Source organism: Grammomys surdaster, unplaced genomic scaffold (assembly GCF_004785775.1).
Source record: "Grammomys surdaster isolate TR1022 unplaced genomic scaffold, NIH_TR_1.0 138, whole genome shotgun sequence".
NCBI lineage: Eukaryota > Metazoa > Chordata > Mammalia > Rodentia > Muridae > Grammomys > Grammomys surdaster.
The window spans coordinates 7,643,018-7,669,994 of NW_021604596.1; the positions used below are offsets into that span (position 1 = coordinate 7,643,018).

The window sequence follows — 26,977 nt, forward strand, 5'->3', positions numbered from 1 at the left end:
CATGATTCATAACAGTAAAAATTACAGTCATGAAGTAGCAATTAGACAACTCATGAGGGCATGAGGAACTGTATTAGAGGGTCACTACAATAAGGTCTGTGGCTTCTGGATGATGCATACCGTCTTTCCTGTTCATGTTTGTGCTTTTGTGCTAGGATATAGATGCTGCTACAGTTTTGATGTTTTAAATGCTATTTGGGGAAGATATCTGGTCGCCTTTGTTGGGTGAGTGTTCCCTTATTTGTTTGTTGTTCATTCTGAATCCTAGCCACATGTGGTAGCCACAGGGTCCTGGGTATAAAGTGTTTCTGAAGGTCAGCATGTGCTACAGAGGAATAGATGGCCTAGAAGGGTGAGAAAGAGTTAGGGGAACCATGGGCCTTCACCAAGGGAGAAACTTTGAAGAAATAAAGATGGAATAGGTGGAGGGGACCCAAAAGACAGGCTGCAGCAAGACTAAGAGGAAATCTGAAGTGATCAGAATAGCGGGCAGGAAAGATCACCTTCCAGTCTAGTGTAATCACCAGGATCCCTTGTAGAGGGTTATTCTGTGCATCTGTGGGTATCGTAAAGGAATCGGGACGAGAAAGAAAAAAGACTGAAAGTAGCATTGAACTGCAATGTGGGAATGCATTTTTGTTAAAGTAGAATTTGAAGAAGAACATGATTGTATACAAAACTGGGAAAGACTAAATAATGCATTCTGGTTTGCAAACAAGGTCCTTTCTTGGAGAGCAACATAGGCTCATGAGGGGAAGTGGTTTCCCATCTAATAGAACTGTCAGTTTGAGCCTCGTGTCTCATTAAATAGCTCAGAGAATGCTGAGGGAATTACCTAAATTTTACAACACTCATTTCTCCCATTTCAAGAAGGGAAAATCCTGCCTACTGTGCTGTGTTTTGCAAGATTGAAATAGCAATCTCCTCATATACACTGAACAAAGTGCCGGGTTTCTAGAAGGTGTTCAGTTACTTGGCATTACATTGCCTTTTGTGCACAGGAAGTCCTGAGAGAAGGTTGTGATCATAGCATCCTTTCTGGAAAACTGCCCCTTTATACACTATCATGGCTAAGTATACTCACTGAAACCAGTAGAGTTTATAAAATAAAATTCACAGTGAGATGTTTCCCGAACAAATCAGAGAGTAGTATCCAAAAGATCTTATATGTGAGTATTAACAGCAGGAAAGTTGTCTCTTTCAACAGCCTTCCCTGAGAAAACAATCCATGCAGAAGGAAGTAAAAATAAACTTTCAACAATAGTTGAAAGCACGTTATTTGGCACATTCCCTCCTAATGTTTTATGTCAACCATGTGGTCAACCATGCTGGTGGAAGCAACTCCTCCAAAATAGTGAAAAGCTCTTGGCACTGCAGGTTACTGTATGCATTTGAAGATAACTTTGCATAAGAACATTTTCTGGAAGGAACAATTTACTGAATGACTAAATAGAAAGAAATAAAATGATTGAAAATAGAATTCTATATACTGACCAAGGATAGATGCTCAAGAATCTTATTTTAGAAGCCATAGACAGAATCTGGGCCATGCCATGACTTTAGGTCTGTGGTGGAAGGCATCTGAGTCCATATAGTTCCAGAAGTCACCACCACAGATGTTTCTGTTGTCTCTGCTATTTCTTCTGCACCTGTGCAGTGCAGCTGTAAATCTATAGCTTTTCTTATGGCCAGATGTCTTCTTACTCAGCACTTTTGTCTTGCTGAGTCCTGAGTCTGCATACACTGCTTCCTTATGACTTAGGCTGGCCTGGACTCAGCCAAATTTCTTTTTCTATCATTGTGCTGTTCACTCTTCATCAAATGATATGGATAGAAGCATCTGATTAACTTGTATTTTATATACAGTAAGTTCATCATAGGCATAAGACATTTTCCCATCTCCCTATAATCAGAACATGTTCCAGGAAACATAAAAGGAAAAAACTATAGACTACTTAATTCATAGTAGGAAAGAACAAACTCTAAGTATGTTGGAGTTCCCCTGCTGAATAATTAGAGATTCTCAAAGTGTATTGAATGAATTGAACATTGATATATTATTTGGAATTTCAAATTTTTTCTGATTAAATTTGTTTTGTATTATAAATGCTACTTTACCATTATTTATAGTCAGGGTTACCTTCCAAGAAAGGGCCTTTGTAAGCAAAGCAAGGCTCATCATTGATATCTAATTCATTGTGGTAAAGGTATATGTATGTAAGTCCTGGTGGAACCTCATGTAAGTCAAATGTTTATGCAGCTATGCATTTTCTCTTTTTTAATATTGAAAATATTACAATATAGACAAGATGGCATGAAGATACACACAGACTGCACAAAGCCAAAAGGACTTAATATAGTTATGTTTTGTTACAGTAATATATTTATGGGGAAATTCATATATTTGTATCTACAGAAACATTAAATTGGAGACTGCACAACTCCTTCTGAGGAAACTGCTCAATTACCTCCTAATTCAGAGTTTATGTTAACCCTAATGGTGTCAGTTCTTTTCAGTTTACCTATTCACTCCACAACAGTTAGTATTTTTCTTTTAATTGTCTGTATATATTCCAGTGTACATGTGTGAAGAAGGACAGACTTGTGAGCTAGAGTCTCTCCTTCCACTTGTGCATTGTGTCTTGGGAATATAAGTAGATATCGAGGGTTGCATGGTAAGTGTCTTTACTTGCTGATCCACCTCACTAGCTCTATGATGTATTTGTTGTATTAATTTGTACGAATGGGCAATGTATATGCTCAGAGGAAATACAAAGTTTCTTTATTTAGGTTTTATATTTATAAATAACTATGTGTTACTTATATATATGAAATAAGTTTCAGATGGTAGAGAGAGATGTTTGTATTTTTCTGAATGAGAGTGGTAAGAACAATAAAAATAATTCCCAAAATTCAGTATCCAGATTAAAATAGTTACAGTGTAGAACTCAATTAATTTTGATACTTAAAAAGGAAAAATAAATCAGTGTTTGTTTTATGATTTTCAGAACATATATTTTAGTGATAGATATATTTTCTATCAAAATTTAAAAACCATGTAGTTTTTTCTTCTTACATATAATTTGTACCAGTAATGGTGCATATATTTGTTGATAAATCATGCCATTATATTCATTTGTCTGAAAAATCCTTCTATCCTTCTGTAGAGAGCCAACAGGTATAAGCAGGTATACACACTTTTGAAAAAGAAGAAGTACCACACTGGCTTTCTGCCCAAGGTTTAGCATTATTACCTATATGAAGTTCAATAGGATACTTAAAAGAAGGTGGTTCCAAACACTTTTCTAAATGATTAAAACTTCTACATATTGTGTCTTCTAAATTCTCTAGAAAACAGTAAACAAAAGAATACCTATGACTTTATAATAATATATATCTCTAAACATAGTGCTAAATTTGTAAACACGGGGAACATTATTGTTACAACATATCTGAGAAAATGGGGGCGCTGATCAGCTCTGTGACTATCCTGCTGTCTCAGCCATGTCAGGGCTGTGGAACGTGCTCTACTGTTTAACGTGCCATGATATGGGACATGTGATGAGTTGAGGAGGCCAAGCGGCCAGAGCCACACATAGCACATGTGTGCAGAGGGAACATACCCATTTTAGTCATTCATGTTCTTCTCTGCATTTGTGTGATTGTTATTTCTGTTATTTACTATTGAACTATGTTTACATACATCCCACTCTGACAGGTTCATATAACACAAAGACTGTATTTCTCATCAGTCTCCTCACGATGATGACAAAAGTCACTAAAACTGAAATCTGTACTCAATCTCAAGTATTGTAAGTAAAATAAAGTAGGGAAGACTGCTGCTCCATATATTTCTTACAGATTACACAGGTATTTTCTTAAATATTTTCAACTCATTTTCATGTGAAAACTATTACCCAGTTCACAGGGCTTTTACTCTGAATCTTGTCCTCTTTATGTTTTAATTACTAGTATTATGTGTCTAATTTACCAACATGAGATCACTGATAACAGTAAATAGGTGTGTTAACACCATTGTTTTCCTAGTTTTTTTTCTGTTGCTGCGATAATGAATCACTCAGGGAAAAGAGCTTATTTTAGCTTACAACTCTAGATGATAGTGTACCACTGTGGGGAAGTCAGAGACGCAGGATCTTGACAGCTGCTCACATCCCGTGCACTTGACATCCCATCCACAGTCAAGAGCGTGTGAAATTAGTGAGCGCATGCTCACTTGCTTGTTTGTGCTCAACTTGATTTCTCTACTCTTATATAATTCAGTACCCCCCTGCCTAGGGGATGGTACCACTTACAGTGAACTGTGACTTCCCACGTAAATTAACTTTATTATGATGATTTCCATAGGCCAACCAAATGCATGCTGCCATCTAGTGAGAATCTCTTCCCAGGTGATTCTGACTATGTCAACTTACAATGAAAGCTAACCATGACAACTTCTTACCACTAGATGAAACCAAATGACTATTGGTTATTGAAACAATATTTCCAAAAGTACTAACATAAACTTATAGAGTCATTACTAACACCGTTGTAGAAAAATGAGAAAGTACACTACTAAATATTATTCATTTACTAATACCAACTTATTTTTGAAATTTTCTCACAACACCTGCATAGTCTTTGAAATAAAATTGAATACCCACTACAAACCACAGAGACAGTCTAACTTCTGTGACTTTTTAAAAGTTATATTCTCTACATCATCATCATTAAAATTCCAACACCCATATCTTCTAACTCCAAGATAACTGTCTCCACCCAATGGAAATATTCTTCCTATTTGTCTGTTCAGCATCTCTCTTTTCTCTCATCTCCCATTGTAGTCTACCTAAGCTTTTCTGGCTACCCCATCTTTAATGTTTTCTAGCACTTACCATCTATAATAGTGTCTGTGTAGCTTGAGCTTTCTATTGCATTAGAAATTAAACTATCTACTAAAATGCAAAATGCTTTAAAATAGAGTAAACCTATTATCTTGCTTTACCAGGTTCTTATCACCCCCTTCTTATAATTTGTCTAGAATAGTGTCTTAAATATGGTTACTTCAGATTCTTACCAAGAAGAGCTAGAACCTCAAATTGGGTCACCATCTCTTGTTTTGCATGTAATACATTGCTCAATTCTTGTTGATGAAGTGAAAACCCCCAAACTGGAATCACTAAGGCTTTCCTATTCTCCTTGTTTGGTGAGAGAAGAACAGGAGACTACACCTTGAATACATATGTGGGACAGTAATCACTTTTATCTCCCTCTGCTCACACATTTAATTAAGTATATCTAGACTGTGTCAATACCAGATGCTTTCTTCCATAGAGTGAAGGTCCAGTGAACATCAGGTACTGACAAAAACCAAAAACTTAGATTCTATTCTCTCTCTATTTAAAAAATCTTAACCTTAGCTACCCATTCTGCAATTAGCCTATATGATAAATAAGACAATAGGCTGATCAGATTGACCACACTTGAGTCAAGTATCCAGAGTTAAGTTATACCTCTAACTGGAAGGCAGGAAGTGTATAAAAATATGGTGCCTAAACTACAATTCATTCTATCAAAGGCATATAGCTATTGGTTCCCAGAAAAAAATCCTGAGAAAATACCTGTTATTCTTGAAAAACAAAAATATATTCAATACGGTCACAAATTTTGTAAACAAAGCTGCAGATATACCCATAAATAAAAGATTTGCCAAATCTTCATAGCTCAACCAAAGATTACTACACATGACTTCAGTAGCCTAGAAATGAGTATTATTGTGAATGCCATAAGGTTCTACTAAAATTTGTAGCACTGCTATTGCATAGAATGACCAACTAGAAAAAAATCCTTAGCAAATCACACAAAGCCCAGCTTTGGCAGTAACACCACTCTGTACAGCCCTAGTACCAGGGTAAATCACTAATGTTTGCAGTACATGTGGGACTCATCCATGAATGTTAGTCATCTACACTCTGGTCCTATGAATGTGCATCCAGAAAAATCTCTTACCACTCCTTAAAGTTTTCTTCACAATTTAGAGTTGGATCCTGTGTTCCAAAATTTTAATAAGTTGTGCAGATTTTTCTGATGCCATCAGCTTTCTGTCCAGTAATATGGTCTGAACTGCAATCAACTTAGGGAAATGTGCCCTGGCTCTCCATAAGCAATCACAATAAAGAAGGAAATCAACAACCATAAAGACTCTGAAGGGGAGTAATGGACTCTCAGCTGGAGGGCATCCATTTATTAGGAACTGGGGCAATTTGAGGTTGTGTTAATGGCATGTAATTCTAAAGTAGGCTGTCAAGTGAGTCAGGAGAGACAGGTGTGGGCAAAGGCATGAAGGCATACAACAGGGCTCTTAGGCAATAGTCAGTCAATACCAGGGGTGATCAGAGAATCAAAAGGCACCTTGCTGAAGAAAAGAGTCCACACACTTCCATCTTCAATGCACTGTCTCTTAAGCCTTTCTGTTTCCTTTCTACATCAAATCCTGTTCAACATAAAGGTTTAGTATTTAAGCTGCACATGAATTGAAACATTAAAGCTACAGCTGTATTACACAGTGAAAGCTATGTCAACTTTAACATGTGAAATATAAAGTAGAAATTAATTGCTGAATTTAATCAACTGTCAAAGAGCACAGCATAAATAATGTGTTTCCTTGTGTGCCCAGTATGACTGCTCTCAGAATAGAACTAGAGGAAAGCAGCACTTTTTCTAATCATTCAGCTTAGACCAGATATTCTAATTCAAAGCCTCCTACTCCCCCTTTTTCATTTGTTTTAATATATAGTTTTATCTTAGCTGTTTTAGTAAAATGAATATGCTATGTTAATATCAAATTGTGTTCAAAGGGGAATATTTGTTTATGATAAGAAAAAAAACAAAATAAATTACTGGAGACTCAGATACTTTTCTTTTGAGATTTGATTATAGAACTTTTCAGAAGTAACTATGTAGAAATATTTTTTGAGCAGAGAATTATTTCACTTTTCTACAATATTTTATGATGCTTAGGAACTCTCAGAACTCAAAGGGACTTGAGGACAACTAAAGGCTTTAGATTGAATCTGCACCAGGATAATTGAGGTACAAAAGAATAATCAAATTAATAGGGAGGAAGTGGAAACTGAAGAATTCTATCTTAAGTTACTGACATTGAAGATGATACCAACTGAGCTTTAGAAATTGGGATGCCTGGGAGTCCTGATACTACATTTACAAACAAGGCATTGGAGATAATTTTACATCACTGGGTACACTCAGCTGACTTTACACCAGATCCCACTGGAATGGGTAGAAAAGAAGAGTCGGAGGAGGACAGAAAAGAAAGAAATTTTGGAAATGATGGAAGGAAAGGCTTTCAGAAAAACAGTGTAAGAGAGCACTACTGAGGGAAAGAGGCAGGTGGGGGGAGCTTAAACAGCTGTGTTAAGTGACACTATTGTGTGAGGTCTCCACTCACATGCTGTTCCTCAGACTCAGTGTGTACTGCACAATCCCTCAGTTTAGGAGATAAGAAAAATAAATGTCCAGGTCACATGGCTTTGGGAAGTCCCAGGCTGACTGTCAGCAGACTCGGTGATGACAGTGGCATCAATGATTTCTCAGCTGTAAAGTTTGTAATGATTTGCAAATTTGAATACAAAGATGAAAGAATAATCTTAAAGTCTTCAATACTTACTTGCTAATCTTGTACACATTTTCCCTATGAGTTTTGTCTTCAATTCATCACAACAAACATAAAAAAAATTTACCTTCCCTGGGATAACTCCCCTGTGTCCTGTATCTCTATATTTTATGTCAGGTTAAAACTATCCTGGTCTCTTCCCCTCACCCCTCATTTTACACAAATACAAAACAAAGCATGCCGGAGTCATACGCACAAAATCCTACAAACATACACATCCAAAGACACAAACACCTTTAAACACAGCTCCCTTGCAACAGAGATTGACTGCATTGGTACTTTCCTCTGGTGCTTTATTGATCCTATGTTCAAGAAGAAACTAGCACCAAGGACAACTCATGCCAGCAGCCCCAGAATTCACCAGGCCATAGCTAGTACACTAACCTTTAGCTGAGAAAAATCACAAATAGTCTTATGGTGTCCACTGCTACCTCTAACTGCTCACACTTGGTGCTTCTTACTTCTGTCATTTATTATGTGAGCTATGTACTCAAAAACTTATTTCTGTGTGTCCTATGTTTCAGAGTTAATATGTGCAACTTCTCAAAATCCGTGCTTGTGGTGTGGATGCCAATCCCAGAGCCTCATGCATGCAAGTCATGTTGAAAGTTTTCAACTTATAGCTCTGCCTTGTTTTCTTTTCATGTACCCAACCTGGAAACAATGTTCTTCCTGATGATCTGACCCCTTCCTTATACTTCATTCATTGTGTGTTGAGTGTTTCTCCGTTTGTTTCTTTCTCTGTTTGGCATGTTTACGTGTCCTTCTTCTGCTTTCAATTATTGTTAACATTTGGGTCTATGTTATTTCTAAAAATATGAAGATCATGTGGTTAACTGGACTGTCTCTGCTCAAACTCCAGTCTGCATCCAACTCTGCAACTGTCATCTAATTAGAGTCTCAGTGGAGCCAACTCAATTAGAAAGAGGCTGAATATTTTCTCAAGGATCAAGGGACTCTTTCTGTTCTTGGATTCTGGTCTGTATTTACAGAGCTGCCCATTACTTTCCTCCACACACTAACACACCAGGAAAACATATTTCTCTATCCCTGATGGTTCTTCTCTATCTGGGTTCCCAAATGGGTTTAAGCTTCTTCTTCTTTTCCCACTTGCTGAAATACTTCATTGCACATAATATTTAGGATATACCTCATTCATGTACCTTTGCACTTCTTGTCACTTTGATGTATAGCTTTTCTAATTAATTGATTTAACAACAGCTTTCTCTTTAAAAATAACTTTATAGAATGCTTGAGAGCAAAGTAGATGACTAATTAATCTTTATAGTTTCCAGAGTTCTTAGAAAATGCTTTGCATATGATACACAGTTAAAACTATAAGCTAATAGAGTAGGAGAAATGTTTTAGTGGTTAAGGATGCTGACTGTTCGTCCAAAGGACCTGAGTTCAGTTCTCAGCACCTATGTTGGGCAGGTCATGACTGCCTGAAACTCCAGCTCTAGGGGATCCAACACCCACTTCTGGCCTCTTTGGACACCTGAATACAGACACTTGCATACTTATTGCATATGCATACTTCCATATTTATTACACATTAATAAAAATAATTTTTAATTTAAAATAATACATACATTGTAAAGTAAATATTAATTTATATGCCAAAACAAATTACTAATATATTCAAAAAACAATTATTTATCAAGGGGAATTATTTGTGTTTTATGCACTGTGTAAATACTATCTGGGGCTCAGTGGTTAAGAGTAATTGATGCCCTCAGGCAGAGAAAACAAGTGTAGTTGTTGGCACCTGTGTTGCGCAGTTTATAGCACCTTGGAACTCTTACTTCAGGGAATCCAATCTCCTTTTCTGGCCTCCATGAGCACCCCCTACACACGCACCTCTAGGCACACATATATACACATTCCCATGTGCAAATGCATACACATACAGGCACATGCACATCATTAAAGAATCACATTCTAAAAATAAAATCTAGAGAGCAGGTAGATAACCTCGTTCTTATAGGAAGATTAGGATTTCATTATGATGAGTGACCCTAAGTGTGCTCTTTAGTTCAACATATCAAAAATTCTCCAGTCATCCAACACACATTAACTACCAAACCAGAGTGATTTTTCATGCAATATCTCCAAAACTTGAAACTATAACATTCATTTTATGCTTAAAGATGCCTATTCTTTATTTCCCAGGTGTGATGGGAGAATATGAGCCAAAAATTGAGGTCCATTTTCCCTTCACGGTCACAGCTGCTAAGGGCACAACTGTGAAGATGGAATGCTTTGCACTTGGCAAGTAAGTATATATTAGTCTATAATTAGACACGATCAGCTGTTTGGATCACTCGTTTTGCTAGGCTTCACTTTTCCGGAAGCCCCGTGGTGACTACAGTGCTTTTCAAAGAAGGGAGGCTGGGAATTTTCAAGTAGCCAGGCCCCTTGAGCTGCTAAGTCATTTCTATGCACAGTGATGCTTAGGAATTTGTTTTAACATAAAGGAAGCTTTTCTTAATGCAGGAGAGCTTTACATTGCTCTACTGATCCTGCCCCTTAGGATTTACTGATCCTGAAAATCCTAACACTGTCCTCCTGTTTCCTTCAACAGTCACATAGACGCAAGGGGAAGAAAGGGACAAAGAACCATCTTTACTCATGTGCAGGGTGTGGCCACTGAAAGTGTGAAGACTATAGGGCTTATAAGACACTGCACAGTGGGAGAATGCTTGCCTAATATGTACAGGACTTAAGTGCAATCCTGAAGCTACAAGTGGAATGCCTCCATTAGGGAGGTGCTTGCCATTTAAGAGTTAGAAGCAGAGTCTGGTCATCAGAATCCACCTAATGAAATCAGGCATGTTGCATGTTCTTGTAATGGAGTGTCTGGTAGACAGACAGGTGTGTCCCTCAGCTTCCTTTAGCCAGTCTGAGTAGACTACTCAGCAGACTCCAGAACATTGAAAGGCTGTCTTGTTAAAAAGCAGATAGTGTTTGAGAAGCCACCCAAGTTTGTATTCTGACTCCTACAGGCACACGCATGCATACATACTCATACAAACACATATGCACACACCCTAAGACTTCAACTATAAGAGTATTTACAGGGATCCAACACTGTCTTCTGAAAGAGCAGTGTGAGAACAAAGCTGTTAATGTGCACAATCCACAATGTTCTCCAAATCAAAGCTGATTGAGAACACGTTGTTATGCTGGCCGGTCTGAATGACATGGTTTCTGAATTCGTAAACTCTGTGCTGTGTATTGCTTTTGACTAATGCTGTAGTGTGGGTCTTAGCATGTGTCACAGGAGTGCAGTTCTAATGGTGTTTGATTATAGAGTTGGGACTTGTTTCAACTACTGTGTTGTTTTTTTTAGAATGAGAAGACCTCAGGGTCCTTTCTAGATCTATAATTATAATTTGTATAAAATGCATCTCTATCAGAGTTACTAACCGTTTAACTTCAGTGGTGCTAAACTAACACCCACAGAATTATATGGAGATAACACATGTTTCAGAAATGTGTGGATTTCTGAATAACAGTAGGATAAGCCCATGGAGGGAGAAAATATTAGTAAATATTAGCGATTCAACTAGAGGTTTGTGGAGAAACATCATCAGTACCATGTGTTGTAATTTTAAGACAGATTGTGATAACATGTCTGTACACTTCCACTCACATTTGAGATCATGGTAGACAGAAAACAAAATGAAAGTCTATGTAACCCAAACGTTAAGAAAATTATTCCACAAATAGAAGTATAATTTAAGGAATAAAAATGCTTGTGTTGGGGGTCAGGTGCCCAAGGAACTCTTCCAAAGCCAAAGCGCATGAGACTGGATGATACCTCTAAACTCTGTTGCTCCTGCCATTTGCCTGGGAGCAGTCAAAGTCAGACACTTAATCTTGATAAATGGAAAAATAATATTTTCCAATGGGATTTCAAAGGCTTTTGTATGTCCTGCAGTTAAATAATTCTTAAATGCCAAAAATTGTGCTAACGCCAAAACCAGAAAGGGGTCATATTGTAAAACAGATTAGAAAACTCGATTTATAGAGAAAAACTAACACAGAGTCTCTCCCGAGGCAGGTTATTTAATAAGTTAGATGTGTTTGGTGGGGAAAGCTTAGAATATGCTTAGCAAATTGGTGCTTAGAGTCTATCCTTCTGGGTGGCACCCAGAAGTTCAAGTCATTTATATTGTCGAATCTTTATTTTCTCCAACATCCCAGTGGTTTTCTTGTTCCCACTCACCAAAATAAATAACTTTAAAAGAAGGTTTAAAAAATGACATACTGCCTTAGTGAGGAAGCTCTTCTCTCCCCCCCTCTCTGTCACACACACACATGTTTGATACTCTTTCTATGAATTATGGTGATGGAAGGGAAATATATTATAAGGAAATATACCAGTACTTAAAAGTCTCCTGCTACCACATGGAAAGAAAATTACTGAAAGGGACCTTTTGACCTGTTTGAATCCCTCCCTGGCATCACAAGAAGCCACACAGTGGTCACTCCCAACATGAACACTGTGCTTTCCACTGACTGTCAGAACAGTTCCTCACACCTCACACAAGCTGCTGTCCACTTTCTTGATGCTCAGGGCCCTAGTGGGCCTTTCTTCTAGAGTGACACTATCTGTTACACAGTGTCATTCAGGACCTGACACAGGGCATAATCTGCTTCTCACTGCGTGTGCATAGTGTGCTTTAACCAGGTGTCCCTCATGGACTGTCCTTGTCTGGATTCCAGAATGGTGCTCTCACTATTCCATTTTGACACATGGTCTCATGGCGTTTTGTTTTGTTCTTTTCTAGAGCAGAAACATTCTTGTTAATTCCACATCAGCCATCATTCATTGCTCTCTTAAAGAGACCATGTGTATAACTTACACTTATATTTCTGTGTTCAAAAATGATATGTATTTTCTCCTACAGTATCCCTAATGGAACTTTGAATTATTTATACTGGTGTGTTGGTACTTAACTATGAGTCTTGATCAGTCAGAAACCTAAAGGCTGCTAAACAGATTTACAACTCAGATGGTTTTAGAAAAAACTCAGGAGTAGTCAAGTTGAAGATCTGTAAATGTCATAAGTGGAAGCAAAAGGGGACAGCAAAGGGGCTTCCATAGATCAGAAGCAGTGAGAACCCATTATCACCTGCAAGAAAAGAGACAGCTCATGACACAGGAAGCCGAAAGAGCTGGAGATGGGAGTGAATTAGAGGATAGGTAGAGCAGAGACAGTAGCTGTGGCCAGGACAAGAATAAGGATGAAGGAAACTCCAGGGAACTGGCATATTGATTTCTATTTCTGACCATTTCTTATCACCTCTAGTGGCTTACAGGAAACCAACTAGAAATCCCCCAGTTAGTTAGCTTGCAAGGCAGGAGATGTTGTCATCAGAAAGTTTAGGAGAAAGATAATGGCAGGCAGGGAAAATAGATAAGAATCAGCTCAGTATCCGTGTTGAGCACAGAAGCCTCATGAGGGCAGGGCTGGCAACTGTATTCCTCACTTGTTCATCACTTGTGCCTCCTCCAGTATCCACCAGATGAGCAGCACTCAGGACATTACTGCCGGTGGAATTTATTACCTATAACACACTTAACTACTTATTAATAAATGATATCTTTGCATGATACTCTCCAATGTATCTGTGTGTGTTTTCTTTGCTCTCACCCATGGTTCTCTGAGCATCTATCTTTTTACAGATGTAGAATTATTCTCTGGTCTTCACCATTTTTCACCTATTCTTACCTCCCTTCATTCATTTTCACATTGTTTTAGATTTACTGCTTCTCTTTGTCTTTTTGATTTGATAAGAGTGTTTATCCTAAGATCGAGTCTGATAACAAGTGTGTGAGTGTTCCACATCAGAGTTCTTAAGTACAGGCTCAATGTTACACAACAGATTTTTATACTCATCTTGTGGTGTATTCACACACTTTCTATCCCAAGGTGAATTGTGTTCATGTTTTATCCTATGTGAGAATATTGGGTGTAACTCTGAGAAACATTTATCACATACAAAGGATAAAAGGAAAGGGTGTGGGAGAAGGGAGAGAATGAACTAGGGAGAGATGTAGCACGGGGCAGGGATGGCAGAAATTTGTTGAAGTGATGCATTGTGAACTAAACAACAAAAGACCATAAATATAAACAACTACTATTAACTATTTTCAGCATTTCTAGATGATATTGGGACAGTCCTGATTTTCTATCAGAAATCACTATTTTCATTCATTCTGTGGCAAACTGAGTCAAACACTTTCTACATGTAGTTCATGCCTCAAATAAAGTTGGTAACCCATTAATAAACAGGAGATAATATCCAAGAGCTGGAACCTGGCTGTTTCATCTTATATACACAAGTAAAATAAGAACCAGGAAAGGACTAAAGAACTAAATGCATGGCTGAGGCCTTTTAGTGCCAACCACGTGCTAGCTACTTCACTCAATTCCATGATGTGTTTAATCCTGTTCTCCTGGAGATACCATTCTGTCTTCATCTGTTCATGGGACTCTGATAGCAGAGACATGATATGCATACCTTTTACAACCATGATCAAGCTAACCCCACCATGGCCAACCTTTATTTCTAGGAACATTATTTTCCATTGGTTAAAACTGAGACTTGGGAATAACCAATGGCATATTTTATAAACTTGAACTTCTCCTGATTCGTGAGAATGGCATGAACATCTGGTGGGCTAACCTCAGAACTGTGTGGCTGTTAAAGAACCAACCTTAAGCCTGTAAGCATTCATCCCTTCTCTCTCAGACTGTGGTTTATTCTTCTTCAAAAGCAATTTTGCATGTTAGTAGTCCTTCCTTCACAAAGTTCTCTTTTTATAGAGTATAGGATTAATGAGATATAGCACACAAATAATTTTAAAATATATGTTCATAAATTTTCTGTGTTCTTAAAGGAAGTGAGAGGAAAAAAATATATATAGTATATGAAACTACCATCTTTAATGTCACCAAAGTTTACTGACTTAATTTGAATTTAAGAAAAGTTTAGATTCCTACCAACTAAAATATATTTTCCAATGGAAATGCTAGTTAAATCTAAATATGGCAAAAAAAAAAACCTCACCTGGTTTCTATACAGGCTTCTGTGGCAGGGCAGACTGGTATATACTAGCTCAGTCCTAGAAATTGCTTTTAAAATGGAACTACACAATATCAAGCACAGAACTTATAAAGTAGCTGTGACAGACTCTATTTCATGATGGTCAATTCCACAAAAGGTATTTCTGAGAAAAATGGGAAGTGCTTCAGTATGATCCATGGGGAACTGGAGCTGTGTAATGGCTAGGGAAATACAGCAAGGTGTAAAAAACTGAGAGGGATTAATTACTTTGGAAAGAAAAGGCGGTTTTAGGCATATGGAAAGCTATTATCAAGAGATTGCTCACAAGCTGTTCTCCAGTCTCAACAAGATACAGAGGGAGGGAAACGCCAGCACTATAGCGTTAAACTGAAAGGATCAGATTGGGTGTAATGTAGAAACTCTTGACAAAATGAGTTGTTATGGAGAAAATGGCCTACAGGGAGAGGTAGTTGAAGTCCTTCCCCTATATTGCTCTACGAATTTAATAACGTCCATTTGTCTCCTAATGATTTAGTTGTAATGTTCACTAAAAGGAGAAATGGTCAGGCCAGACTTGAAAACTTTAAACAGTCCTGACTTTAAACAGTTCTGGCTGCTTACCTTACCACCATTTGGATAAGACATTAAAACACTGGTTCTCAACCTTCTTAATGCTGCAACCCTTTAATTCACCACCCCCATGTTGTCTTAGCCCTGACCATAAAATTATTTTGTTTCTATTTTGTAACTGTTGTTTTGCCACTGTTATGTATCATAAAGTAAAACTCTGGTGTGTAACCCCTGCAAAAGCGTTGCTCAGTTTGCAGAGGATTGCAACCCACAGGTTGAGAACCACTGCATTAAAGGTTTAATAACAGAGTCAAGCAGAATGATTTAGCTGACTATGAACAAATGTGTTCTTAGAAAAAATCAGCTGTTTGATGGCATGTACAGAAGTAAAATAAAGAGTAACTTGCTCTACCTTTAGCCCAGAGTTAGGGACAAAGGAGTCTCTCTGGCATGGCCTGTGCCTGCTCTTAAAAACTGGACACAGAAATCTTGAAAGGCAGTGGTAGATACAGGGACAGAGGACTGCCTTTGGGCCCAATTAGTATTTCCTTTCAGAGGCTCATTCGAACAGTGTTAGAAATTTAAAAGTTGTTGATGTTTTCAATTGTGAGTGTTCTAGTCTACTCAAATTGGTAGCCAAATACACAGAGTGAATTTTAGAATATGGGAGTTATTAAGTATATTGAAAATATTAAAATTTGTATCTCAGCTAGGCATGGCAGTACATGCCCCTAACCCCAGAACTCAGAGTTTACAGCATTGAGTTCATGAGTCAAAGCAAATCTAGGGTCAATGAAGCTGTATTTCATATATAGTAATATATAATAGATGTCTTGATAGGATTCAAGTATCTGAAGAATGGCTAAGGTAACACTTGCGGACATTTGTCTTGCATGATTGTAAAACTCAAATAGTATTTCTTTGCTGATGTGGGCAGGATGTCTTGTTGAGATAGTCACAGGTATTTCAACCTTACCAGCAGCCTAGGGGAATCCAGGAGGAGCAGAGTCACCACCCTCAAGTCTACCAGCGTCTATGGAGGTCCATAAGGAACAAAGTTAGTACCCTCAAGCCCACCAGCAGCCTACAGGGGCCTAAGGGAAACACCCAGAATCGGTGCCTCTCTCTGCCTGCACACAACTAGTTTGCATGCTCTAGATCTCCACTTTGTAAATACAAGTGGAAAGACGTGAGAACTTAAACAGTGGCACCATTTCTGGATCAAAGCCTTCCCCTTAATCAATGCTCCTCTTTCTGTATCTGTTCATACCTGAAGCCCTATAGCACTGTCTCCCCAGTCTAAAATATCCTACCAACACCGTTTCCACTCTGACTTCAAAGTGAAAATCAAATGTCACTTCTTCATTAAATCCCCCATGCTTTTCTTTACAGCCAGTCTCTCACCTTCAGAACTTAGATATGACCGCATCTGTGTCGCCACCTCACCAGCTCCACTGTCTGTGTCTGTCTTCTTAAAATGCTGGCTTTTGAATGCCTGGAGTGCTCTTCTCTGCGACACATACTGAATATGCTGACTGTATTGAATTCAAGGGTGAGAACTAGGGCTGATCTTTTATAACAGACCCATAGAATCATTTCTGATTTGGTCAAACAAATACCTTTAGATGCAGGTCACATGTCCTGGCCCTGAAAAACTTCACACACAATTTACATTAGCTGCAGCCTCCTGGCAGCTTTTCTTTCAGCATGTGACCTTTTGTAGCCTACGGAAAGATGGCTAGATATGTCAAATAGCCACCGACAAAGCAGTGAAATGTGCTCAGTGGTGCTTAGCTGCCCCCATGAAGAAGGGCAAACTTGAAGTTGCTCCGTAATAAAAATGCCATACGCCTCAATGAAGTACAGTTTATCTTCCAGGGCAAACCTGCAAGCTCACAGCCTCAGGTAATAGTGGTATAGGGCAAGTTTTGTTTGGTTGTTTTTTTTTCACTTTATATGTTTCTTATCTTGCTCAGGCAGCCATTAACACACAATCAGATCAGCAGTGCTCAAACAGCCTTGAATCAGTTAGAGTGACTACTGAGAAGGACATTTCTACACACTTCTGAAACCTGGGATTAAAAAAAATACATTTAATTTCCTGCCACTTTTAGTTGCTGCTTATCTCTCCACGAGGGCTTACAATCATACTTTTTACAGTCCATTGCACTATTACATGTCCATTAGGAAACCAGGGCTAGGAACTTCCTTCCTTCTCTCCTTCCTTCCTTCCTTTCTTCCTTCCTTCCTTCCTCCCTCCCTCCCTCCCTCCCTCCCTCCCTCCCTCCCTCCCTCCCTTCCTTCCTTCCTTCCTTCATTCCTTCCTTCCTTCCTTCCTTCCTTTTTTCTTGTCTTCCTTTCTTTCTTCTTGTATGTTTGTTGCAAATGCAATGGTACTACTTACTAATTAGTAAAGTTAGATTTGCTGTAACTTATATTTTCTTTTCCTTGGTCTTCAGCCAAATTGTCTCAAATGACTACACTCCCATTCCCCTGTACCGTGAGGATGACAAGTGTCCCTGAGGCACCCCTCAGTCTGTGACTGCCAAATGAATTTCATCTTTAGTTACAGACTGATGACTTATTAATGCTGTTTGTTTAGAAATGCCAGTTACCAACAACAGTTAGATGTAACATGAATTTTGACTAATGTGATATTGGCCATTCAGACTAAACTGAAATTAACTAATCATTAGGCTGACCAAAGACCCAGGGAGAGGAGTCAGTTATTGGGTCTATGAATCAAAAAATGTATGAATCTCACTGGGAAACAGTACATATGAGTCAAACATTACTCTGTGAAGTGCAACTTGCTTCAGCACTGCAGAGACCAGAGATGTCTCTTCTTTCAAGTGATACTCAAGGGTGATGGTGCTTTATCAAACACCAGCAAAGTCAGAGTCTGTAGGCTGACATCTGTCGGTAGATGGGAGACAGACTCTGTACAGAATGGCTAGACCAAGACACCCAAGGCCAGTCTGTGTGCGAAGCTCCTTCACATGGTGTTCATACTGTTTCTGGCATTCTCTGGACTGTCTTCTTTGAAAGAAAGTGCTTTGTTCCTTTGCACTTAGATACGTTATGCTTTCCTGGGGAAACAGGGGCAGCTCCTCACTCATAAGCACAGTTATCTGGCTCCATATTCAAAATTTTTCCAGGGCTGTCCCAGAACTAACTGTCCTAACAGCAAAACTGAGTACATCCGAAAACCAAGCAGCCAGAAGTCCACAGTGATAAACCCAGTTCTCCTAGTTCTAAACCTGGTGATTTTTCAATTTGCTGTAGGCTTCTGCAACTGGTGAGAGCAATTCTCATTTTGTCCTAGAGAAGGACTTTATGGAGACAATTAAAAATCTCAGTGATAAATACTTAAAAATATTAGCATAGACAGGATATCAGAGGTGGCTGTAATATGACAATCCCTAGGGGACTGTCATTTTACTTAGATAGCTTGTACTGTGGCTTTATGCTCAACCTCCCTGAAGTTTCCATCAAATTACTTATTTCTTGATTGTGGATTATGAGGTCCAAAATGTTTAAAGACTAACATTCTTAAAGGGCTGTAAATTATTATCCTCATAAAAATCTCTTTATCTTAGCTTATTTACATTGCAGAATCATTCCTAGGTATATAACTCAAATAACAAAATTCACCATTACAGGATCAATAAAAGATGTTTCTAACACAACAATATCAGAGTTATTTTAACTGAAGTTCCTCCTAGACCTAAAAATTTGTCACGTCCGTGTGGTTTCAGTACAAATCAGAAATGTTCCCTGTAACCCAGTTTTCCTATTTCCAGTTCCTGCACTCTTATGTTTCTGTGAGTTTTATGTGGTTTCCACCACAAATAATTGCTACATTCTACTAGATATCTATTTTTTTCTAATGATGGGTTAACATTCATATTGCTACTGTTAAAGTTCAATTTATCTACTGCCGAGCCTGCTAAGATCTCTTTATCTGAGATACCATTCTTGGTGATATGTTTCGACAACATTTAATTTTTCAATCTATCATAGTCCACAGACTCAAACAAGTGTTTTGAGTCTATCTGAATCACTGTGCTGTGAACCCAGCTTACTTGTCAGCCTGTCTGCCATTGCCACATTGGTATTAGTCAAGCTATGACAGCCACAGCAGGTACTCACTAAAGACTGTCAATTTGAAATTTTCAAATGTTGTATATAAAATTCTTCGAATGGCTTGACATGAAGTTGGCAATTTAGAAATGCAGTATTAGTGAATCAGACACATTCATTGTGCAAACCCAGTTAGAAAACTAGAGCCACAAAATGAGGTGTCCCAATTCTCAAACCAGTGTTCATGTCTCTGCATCCCCATGTTGAAATCTTACAGTATTAGTCTTCCAGTTTCATAGGGGCACTGACTCTGAATCCCTCTAAAGTCCTACCAGAAAGAAAAATGTCTTCTGCCATGATGATTTTTTTCTAATCGTGACCATTGGAAGGAAATCACCAGAGTGATTTCAATTCTATTGTTTTAAGATTTTAAAAACTGAGAATCTGAATATGTAGTGATAAAAATCAACTTACCTTTTATCTCCTTAGCAATTCGTCTCTTTAGCCCTAATAACTGACCTACTACAATAAGCATGGATCTTTGCTAAATCTTCAAACTTACATCTTCCAGTTCATTTCCATCTCAGAAACACAACTCAAGTTCAGGACTGACGAATTAAGCTAGCTTTTTTCGACTCTGTTGCAAATAAAATACAAGTGTACTTTTTAAAATGACTCTACTGACATCAAATTTACTTTGGGGATTTTCCCATTGTTTTCTACGGATCATGTAGTTTATCCACTTTGGTGACTACTCCCTGGGTCTCATTTCTAGTTTTAATATCACTCCCATATTAGTGAGCCTGATAGTTCTATGGGACTCTTTCTTTGTTGAATCAAGCTTCATTTGATCTATTTGGTGATATTTAATCCCTTGATAGATAGCTCATGGGTCTATGTTGGGACTTCAGATCTCCATCCCAAGCACAGTGTCCTACACTCAGCCCAGATCTACTGACACAGTTCTCAGCATGAGGGACATGCCCTCCTGCCCCTTATAAACTCTCCATTGTTTTGTTTCTTTCTTCTCATCTTCACATGTTTTATCACCAAAAGCGTTTCTTAAATCCACCCCAATTCCTGCTTGATGAGTGTTCATTGTTAGAACTAACCCATTCATCAACATGACAGGTAATGTGTGTATAAGGTAAGCCACGGATAAACTTTTGTGCTAGCTGACTTCTGAGCTGCAGCCAACATGGGTAGGTAATTGAAGCTGTAAAAAATCAAAGCCAGGTGTTTCTCAGAACCTGAGTCTCACAGTAGAGTCTCTTGCAGTTTGTGGATGGTCCTTTAAGCCCAAGTTTTAAGAGCAGTATTTGTCTGCTAGTTTCTGAACACAGGAAAAAGAAAAACATGAACAGATTTCATTACAGAGTTTAATCGTCTAGTCATTGCAGGGTAGTGGATTAAAATCTCTTTTTAGATTAGTCTTAAAAATAATTTAAGATTAAATCATTAGTACTATACTTTCTAACATAATTTTATCAGTCATGAAGATTATTGACACAGAGGATTTACAACACAAACAGTGAGTGTCTCAGGAACACATAACCTAGACGATGTTTAGCAGCGTGGTAGCTTTTCTTTCATTAAATGGGTATTCATGTGGGAGATTTCTGGAGGAATTTTAGACAAGCTCCCTTGCCACATTAGTTCTGTCTTTATAAATGCTTTTAAGGAGGCAATATACCTATTCTATATTGGGCAGAAGTTATTTTTCCTTTCCATTTCAAGGTTTATCCAGACCTTTAGAAGCTGTGTCATGTCTTTGTAACTTTATGTTTCTCGGTGCCTCTGATGCTAAGACCCGGAACACAGGAGATTGTTTATACAGTTCGTCTGTAGCTTCCAATGTTTTCAACAACTGAGTAGCTGGAGACATCCCTACATCTTTGTCTTTGGAATATCTCTCTCATGGTGTCATGCAACTTGCAAACAAATGCCGCTAAGAGAGGAGCAAGGGAGGATGGTCTCTAGGACAGTGTTTAACACATTCTATGCCTTTGTAATACTATAGATCAACTCTTATTATTATGAAATTAGATATTGCTGCTTTGTATTTCCACAAAACTTCTCATTTCATCATCAAAATATGTAATTAAATAAGTTCTCCTACGTAGAATATATTGCTCCCGTGGTTCTGAAGTGTGTTATGGTTCACTTATTGTTGCTGTGAATTTTGTGACCCTTCACAAGATATTTTCTATTATAAGAAGCAGGGAAGTAGAACTTGTCTTTTCTGTTTAATTTTTCTAACTTTTTTAAAAAAATATTTATTATCCTTTGCCTTGTGCTTGGTTTCAGATCTTGCTTCTTTGCTGTAGTTAAATTTAATGTTTTTTTTAATGTGTGTGAGAAACATGTCTGTATGGATATGTTTGTGAGCTTACATATGTGAGAGTAAGTGAATAACCCCACAGAACAAATATCTCTAAATAACTACATAGTAGCTAGGCTCAGCTCTCCCCCAACACACTCAAGAGATATCTGAAAGGGTCTCAGCTGAATAACTCTCCTTATTAGGTTGATCTGTGCATGTACATGTTAGGCATTCTCTCTGAATTGATGTAACAAAGCCCAGCTAACTGCAGATGGTGCCATTTCCTGGACAGGTGCTTGTGAACTGTGCAGGGCAGCAGGCTAAGCATGTGCTTGTGGAGGAGCAGGACAGTGAGTAGAGGGCAGTGTTCTTCTGTGCTCTCTACCTCCAGCTTCCTGCCTTTAATTCCTGCTCTAACTTCCCTCAGTGATGGGTTATGACCTGAATTGTGAGGCAAATATTTGTTTCCCATGCTAAATGCTGTTGATCAGGGTGTTCTGTCACACCCACGTGGTATGGCTGGCGCAGACTCTAAGACTATATTCAGTGTTGTTCATCCATCTACCTTCTGTGACCAGTCACAGTCTTTGGGATAGCTACATACCTAAAAATAAGTTTCAGGCCAAATATTCATAGCATAGATTTATTCTTAGACAAAAATAACTATCTAATTAATACGAATAGATTTGTAGATGACCCTTGTTGGGCATACTGCTGTTTCATACAACCCGAAAAAATAATACGTGCTTTGGGCAACTTGCAGACTTTTGCTTATACTTTTACTTTCTTTTGGGAATTGAATCAATCTACATTAAAACACTTAGAATGTCTTATTTATGGCTGTTTTCTCAGAGGAAGGAACATTGTGAAATCAGGTCACTTGTTTTATATATCCCTGCAGAGAACTGCAGCCCTCTCCACACTTATGATGAGGACATTTCAGTGTGCTACATAGAAAGGGAGCATGTTCTCACCTCCAGCCCGTGTGGTTGCATTACACTTAACCATGGTCTCTTAAGAGAAAATACAGGTTTGATAGACTCCATGTATAAATATGGATGTTGATCACAATACAAGGATCTCTTTCTCTGACCAGCAGTGTTTTCTTTCCTGGTGATCTTAAAATAGTGGTGTGTTTTGTTTTATAGTCACAAGTTTTTTGGAAAGGTTAAATTGGAATAATTAAAGGTAAAATGTCAGGGTTTACTAAACCCTGATTAATTAACCAAGTCAATCTGAAACTAAAGGAGGAATTGTTTTTCCTATCTTAATTTCTAAAATCTAGTCTAATAGAATATCTTTCTTGTGGCACTGGACACACTTTAAAATAGATTATCTTTTGACTGGGCATTTCCTCTTACACAGTCAACAAAATTGATTGGAACACAAATCATCCTGTTTCCATGTAACCATTGTATCTATGAGATTCCAGATGATTCCGTGTACACTCTCTTTTGAAAGGAGACTGATATGTAAAGTAAGCCAATTGTAAAGAACTCATTTACACTGGTCTTGCTGTTACTTTGTGTCTGTGCCTTTTATTAACTGTATGTTATGAATAACAGAAAATAGAATAACCAAATAGTAATGCCCAGAAAGAAAAAGTTGTAAAAATCAAATCCAATAGTTTAGGTTTTGTTTTGTGTTTGGATTAAAAGAATTTAATAGAAATAATGCTCTAGTTCGTATTCAATGACTTTATCATGTACATAAAATGTACATGTAGCAGTTATTTAATATGACATTAACAGTATATTAAACATATAGTTAATTTGCTAATCGCAATTCACTGCAAAGTGTTCAGGATACTTTGGAAATGTTTGTTGAGGTTAGAGCTAAATAAAATAGTTAGAGTATACATCATAGCACATATCGTTGCTATGATGAAACCATCCCATAATCCACATAATGTTACCACTGTCTTCAAATGTCTACATGTAAGTTTGTAATCTCTCACAGGATTGATTGCCTGTCATTATAGATAAGCTTGCATTTCCTACAGATGTGTATAACTGGATCCATGCAGAAGGTGTATCCCCCGGTCCCCTCCTCTAAAGTGTCATTTTCAGTTGGATGTCAAGTGCTTGTTGGCTCACCACATCTGCCCGTTGTTTGACTCGGTAGCATTGTACTCGATAGCTATGGTGAAAGCTCACTTGTCCACTAATGAGAACAACTTTAGATATGTTCACATTTCAGCTCTCCTCATAAAGTGTCTATCACACTGACAAGTGTTACTAGAGACACAGCACTCATTTTTCTTGGATAGACACCTATGGTGTTGACGGCTAGAATGTCCAACAGAAAAATATGGAACTATTAAAGATACCATAAGATTTTTTTTAAAAAGTAGGTGTGACATTTCATAGTTCTATATGCACAGCAGCAGGAAACTCATACTCTTACATGGTTTTGCTAGTCTTTAATTGTACCATTAAAATGTGTGTTTGTGTGTGTGTGTGTGTGTGTGTGTGTTTCCATAGCACTTGGTGTACATTTAATGATTGATGTTATTAAGCACATTTTATGTTTTTGTGTTAGTTACATTTAAATTCGTGGTTTTGCTCGTATGTTAACTGTATTATTAGTTTGTGTGATGTCAAAATTGTAAGTCTTTTAAATTCCTGAAGGGAGATTCTCCATCATGTGTGTGATGTGCTTACATTTCCTACAACTCTGGCTTTTTAAAACGTGATATCTTTTCAAAGACAGAGGTTCTTAATTTTGATGAAGCTCAGCTTTCAGTTTTCTTCTTTTATATATGAAGCTTTTTGTTCCATATCTAAGCAATATTTGCTTAAACAACATTAAGAGGTATTCTTATAGACACTTTATAGCCATATTTGTGTTTATTTCTAAAATACATTTTTGAATGATTTTTAATGTGGTATAAGGATATAAAATTATTTTTACTATTGAAAAGTTTATTGTCTCTGTTATGCTGCTTTAACAGCTTTAGGTATGTGTGTGATTTTCTCTTTCTGAATATTTTGTTCATTTTCTTACATATTTACATGTGCACTTTTGTGTGTGGAGGGACGGAGGTCAGTGAACAGCTTGATTGAGTCAGTTCTCTCCACAATCTGGAAGCCATGAGATGAACACGGGACATCAGGTTTGGCAGCAAAAGTTCTTTTCCACTGAAGAATCTTTTCAGCTCTGGACATTTTATCCTCAGGTTCATCTAAAGAGCAATGCCTGACTCTTGGTTACTGGAGCTTTAGTGTGTATCATTTAGCACTGTTCATCCAATGTGTTTGTGTGTTTTAAAATTGTCAGCTGGGCATGGTGGTGCACACCTTTAATCCCATACTCAGGAGCCAGAGGCAGGTGGATCTCTTGGAGTTTGGGGCCAGCTTGGTCTACAAAGTGAGTTCCAGGACAGTCAGGGCTGATATACAGGGAAAAAAAAAAGCTATCTCAAATTACCAAAAAACAAATTTGTTTTGTGTACATCAGGTTATTGAATAATCATAGAAATTGTAAAATCAACTAATGTGTTTCCTCTAATAATTTGGCCATTCAAGATCTCCCTTTCTATATCTGGAATATAAATTTTATTCTAAGACCTCTGTCTGTCTTTCCTCCACAAGTTGCATTGGTCATAGTGTTTCACCACAGTGGTATTAACCTTAACTAAGAGAGTATGTGTCATTTGGAGACAAAGTGAGGGACAGAAACTGAAGGAGAAGCCATATGAAGACCTTTCCACCTGAGTATCCATCCCATGTGCAGTCACCAAAGGGAGATGCTGATATGGAAGTCAGGAAGTGCATGCTGAATAGAGCCTGCTATGGATGTCTCCTCAGAGGCCTTCAAGAGTCTGCCATATTCAGAGGCAGATGCTCACAACTAGCCATTGAACTGATAATGGGGTTCTCAATGGAGGAGTTAGAGTGAAGACTGAAGGAGCTGAAAGGGTTTGTGGCACCATGAGGAGAGCAACAATACCAACCAACTACAGCTCCCAGGGTCTAAAACATCAGCCTGGGAGCACTTAGGGAGGGATCCAGGGCTTCAGCTGAATATGTAAGAATGGAGGGCCCTGCTGGGGATAGGTGGAAGATGAGATCCTTGACCTCATGAAGGCTGGACGCCCCAGGGGGTGGGAATTTTGAGGGTGGGGAAGTGGGAGTGGGGGGTAGGTAGGGGTTACATCCACAGAGAAGAAGGAGAGGGGTAAGGGGATAGGGGGTTCCCGGGTGGGTGGGGGATGGGGTAAGGGGACAACATATGAAATGTAAATAAAACACCCAATAAAAAAATTTAAAAAAAAAGATTAGTTTTAGCTGGTTCATTTTATCCTAAATAGGAGTTAAAAGTTTGGATACAATTCCTTTCTTATTGTAAATATTTGATACCCTTCAAACATTAGAATTTTACTATTCAGAGATGAGTCCTTTTATTTGTTTATTATTTTTATTTATTTATTTTTGCCATTGTTCTGTAGAGACAGTAAGTGATATGGTAACATCTGACACTTTCTGGTCTTGATATTATGCATTTTATATAACCTGAACAATGTGTGGCTTGTGCTTCACTTCTCTCTGTTGCTGGGAGGAAACCTTTGACAGCATCATCGTGAAGGGGCTCTGGTTAATGAGATCCTCCAGCCCAGCTCTCAGGGAAGGACCTGTGTCTGTCTAGCTGACTTCTGTGCTTCTTCACGTGTCCCTGTTCTTGCTTGGTTAGCATACAGAGAACTCGGTTTCACTGTTCATCACTTACGCATGCTGCATTCCTCTGTTATCTGTCCCTCACAGCCATCCTCTTTCTCTTCCACTTGACTCCCTTTATACTCACAGAGAATTCCCCTTGCTTACACTGTACATTTACTACATACAGACTCTTGTTCCCTGTCTCTGTATATACACACATATTTATAATATAAATCTATCTCCCACATGTACAAATATATTGTATATTGTTTGAGTCTCGCTTATTTTTCTTAATGAGCGATCCCCAGCACCACTGTGAATTTACGTGAATATTCTGCTCTTTAAGCATATTTCATGACTGTCCTTACTAAGCTTCTAGCTTCCTGTTTCTTTGTGTCTCCACTAGTTAGCACTCCCATAAATCACAAAGTAAGTATGCTGTAGATCATTGATGTCTCATCAGAGTTCCCCTGCAGCTACTGTGAATGCCAGCCTCCTCTCTATCCAGAGGACACCACAGCTGGCCCTGCCTCAAGAAGACAGTTAAATTTTCCCAGCTCTTTCTCCTTA

The 26,977-nt window shown here is 38.1% G+C and overlaps 1 protein-coding gene across 2 annotated transcripts in view; it reads left to right on the forward strand.

The window, feature by feature from the left end:
- Window positions 1-26,977, forward strand: part of Cntn5 (contactin 5) — a 1,025,091-nt gene that overhangs the window by 731,104 nt on the left and 267,010 nt on the right. For both annotated transcript variants that reach the window (XM_028763352.1, XM_028763353.1), the window contains one exon: window positions 9,866-9,968. In XM_028763352.1, coding sequence (XP_028619185.1) covers window positions 9,866-9,968 — 103 coding nt within the window. The remainder of the gene's footprint in view (window positions 1-9,865; window positions 9,969-26,977) is intronic.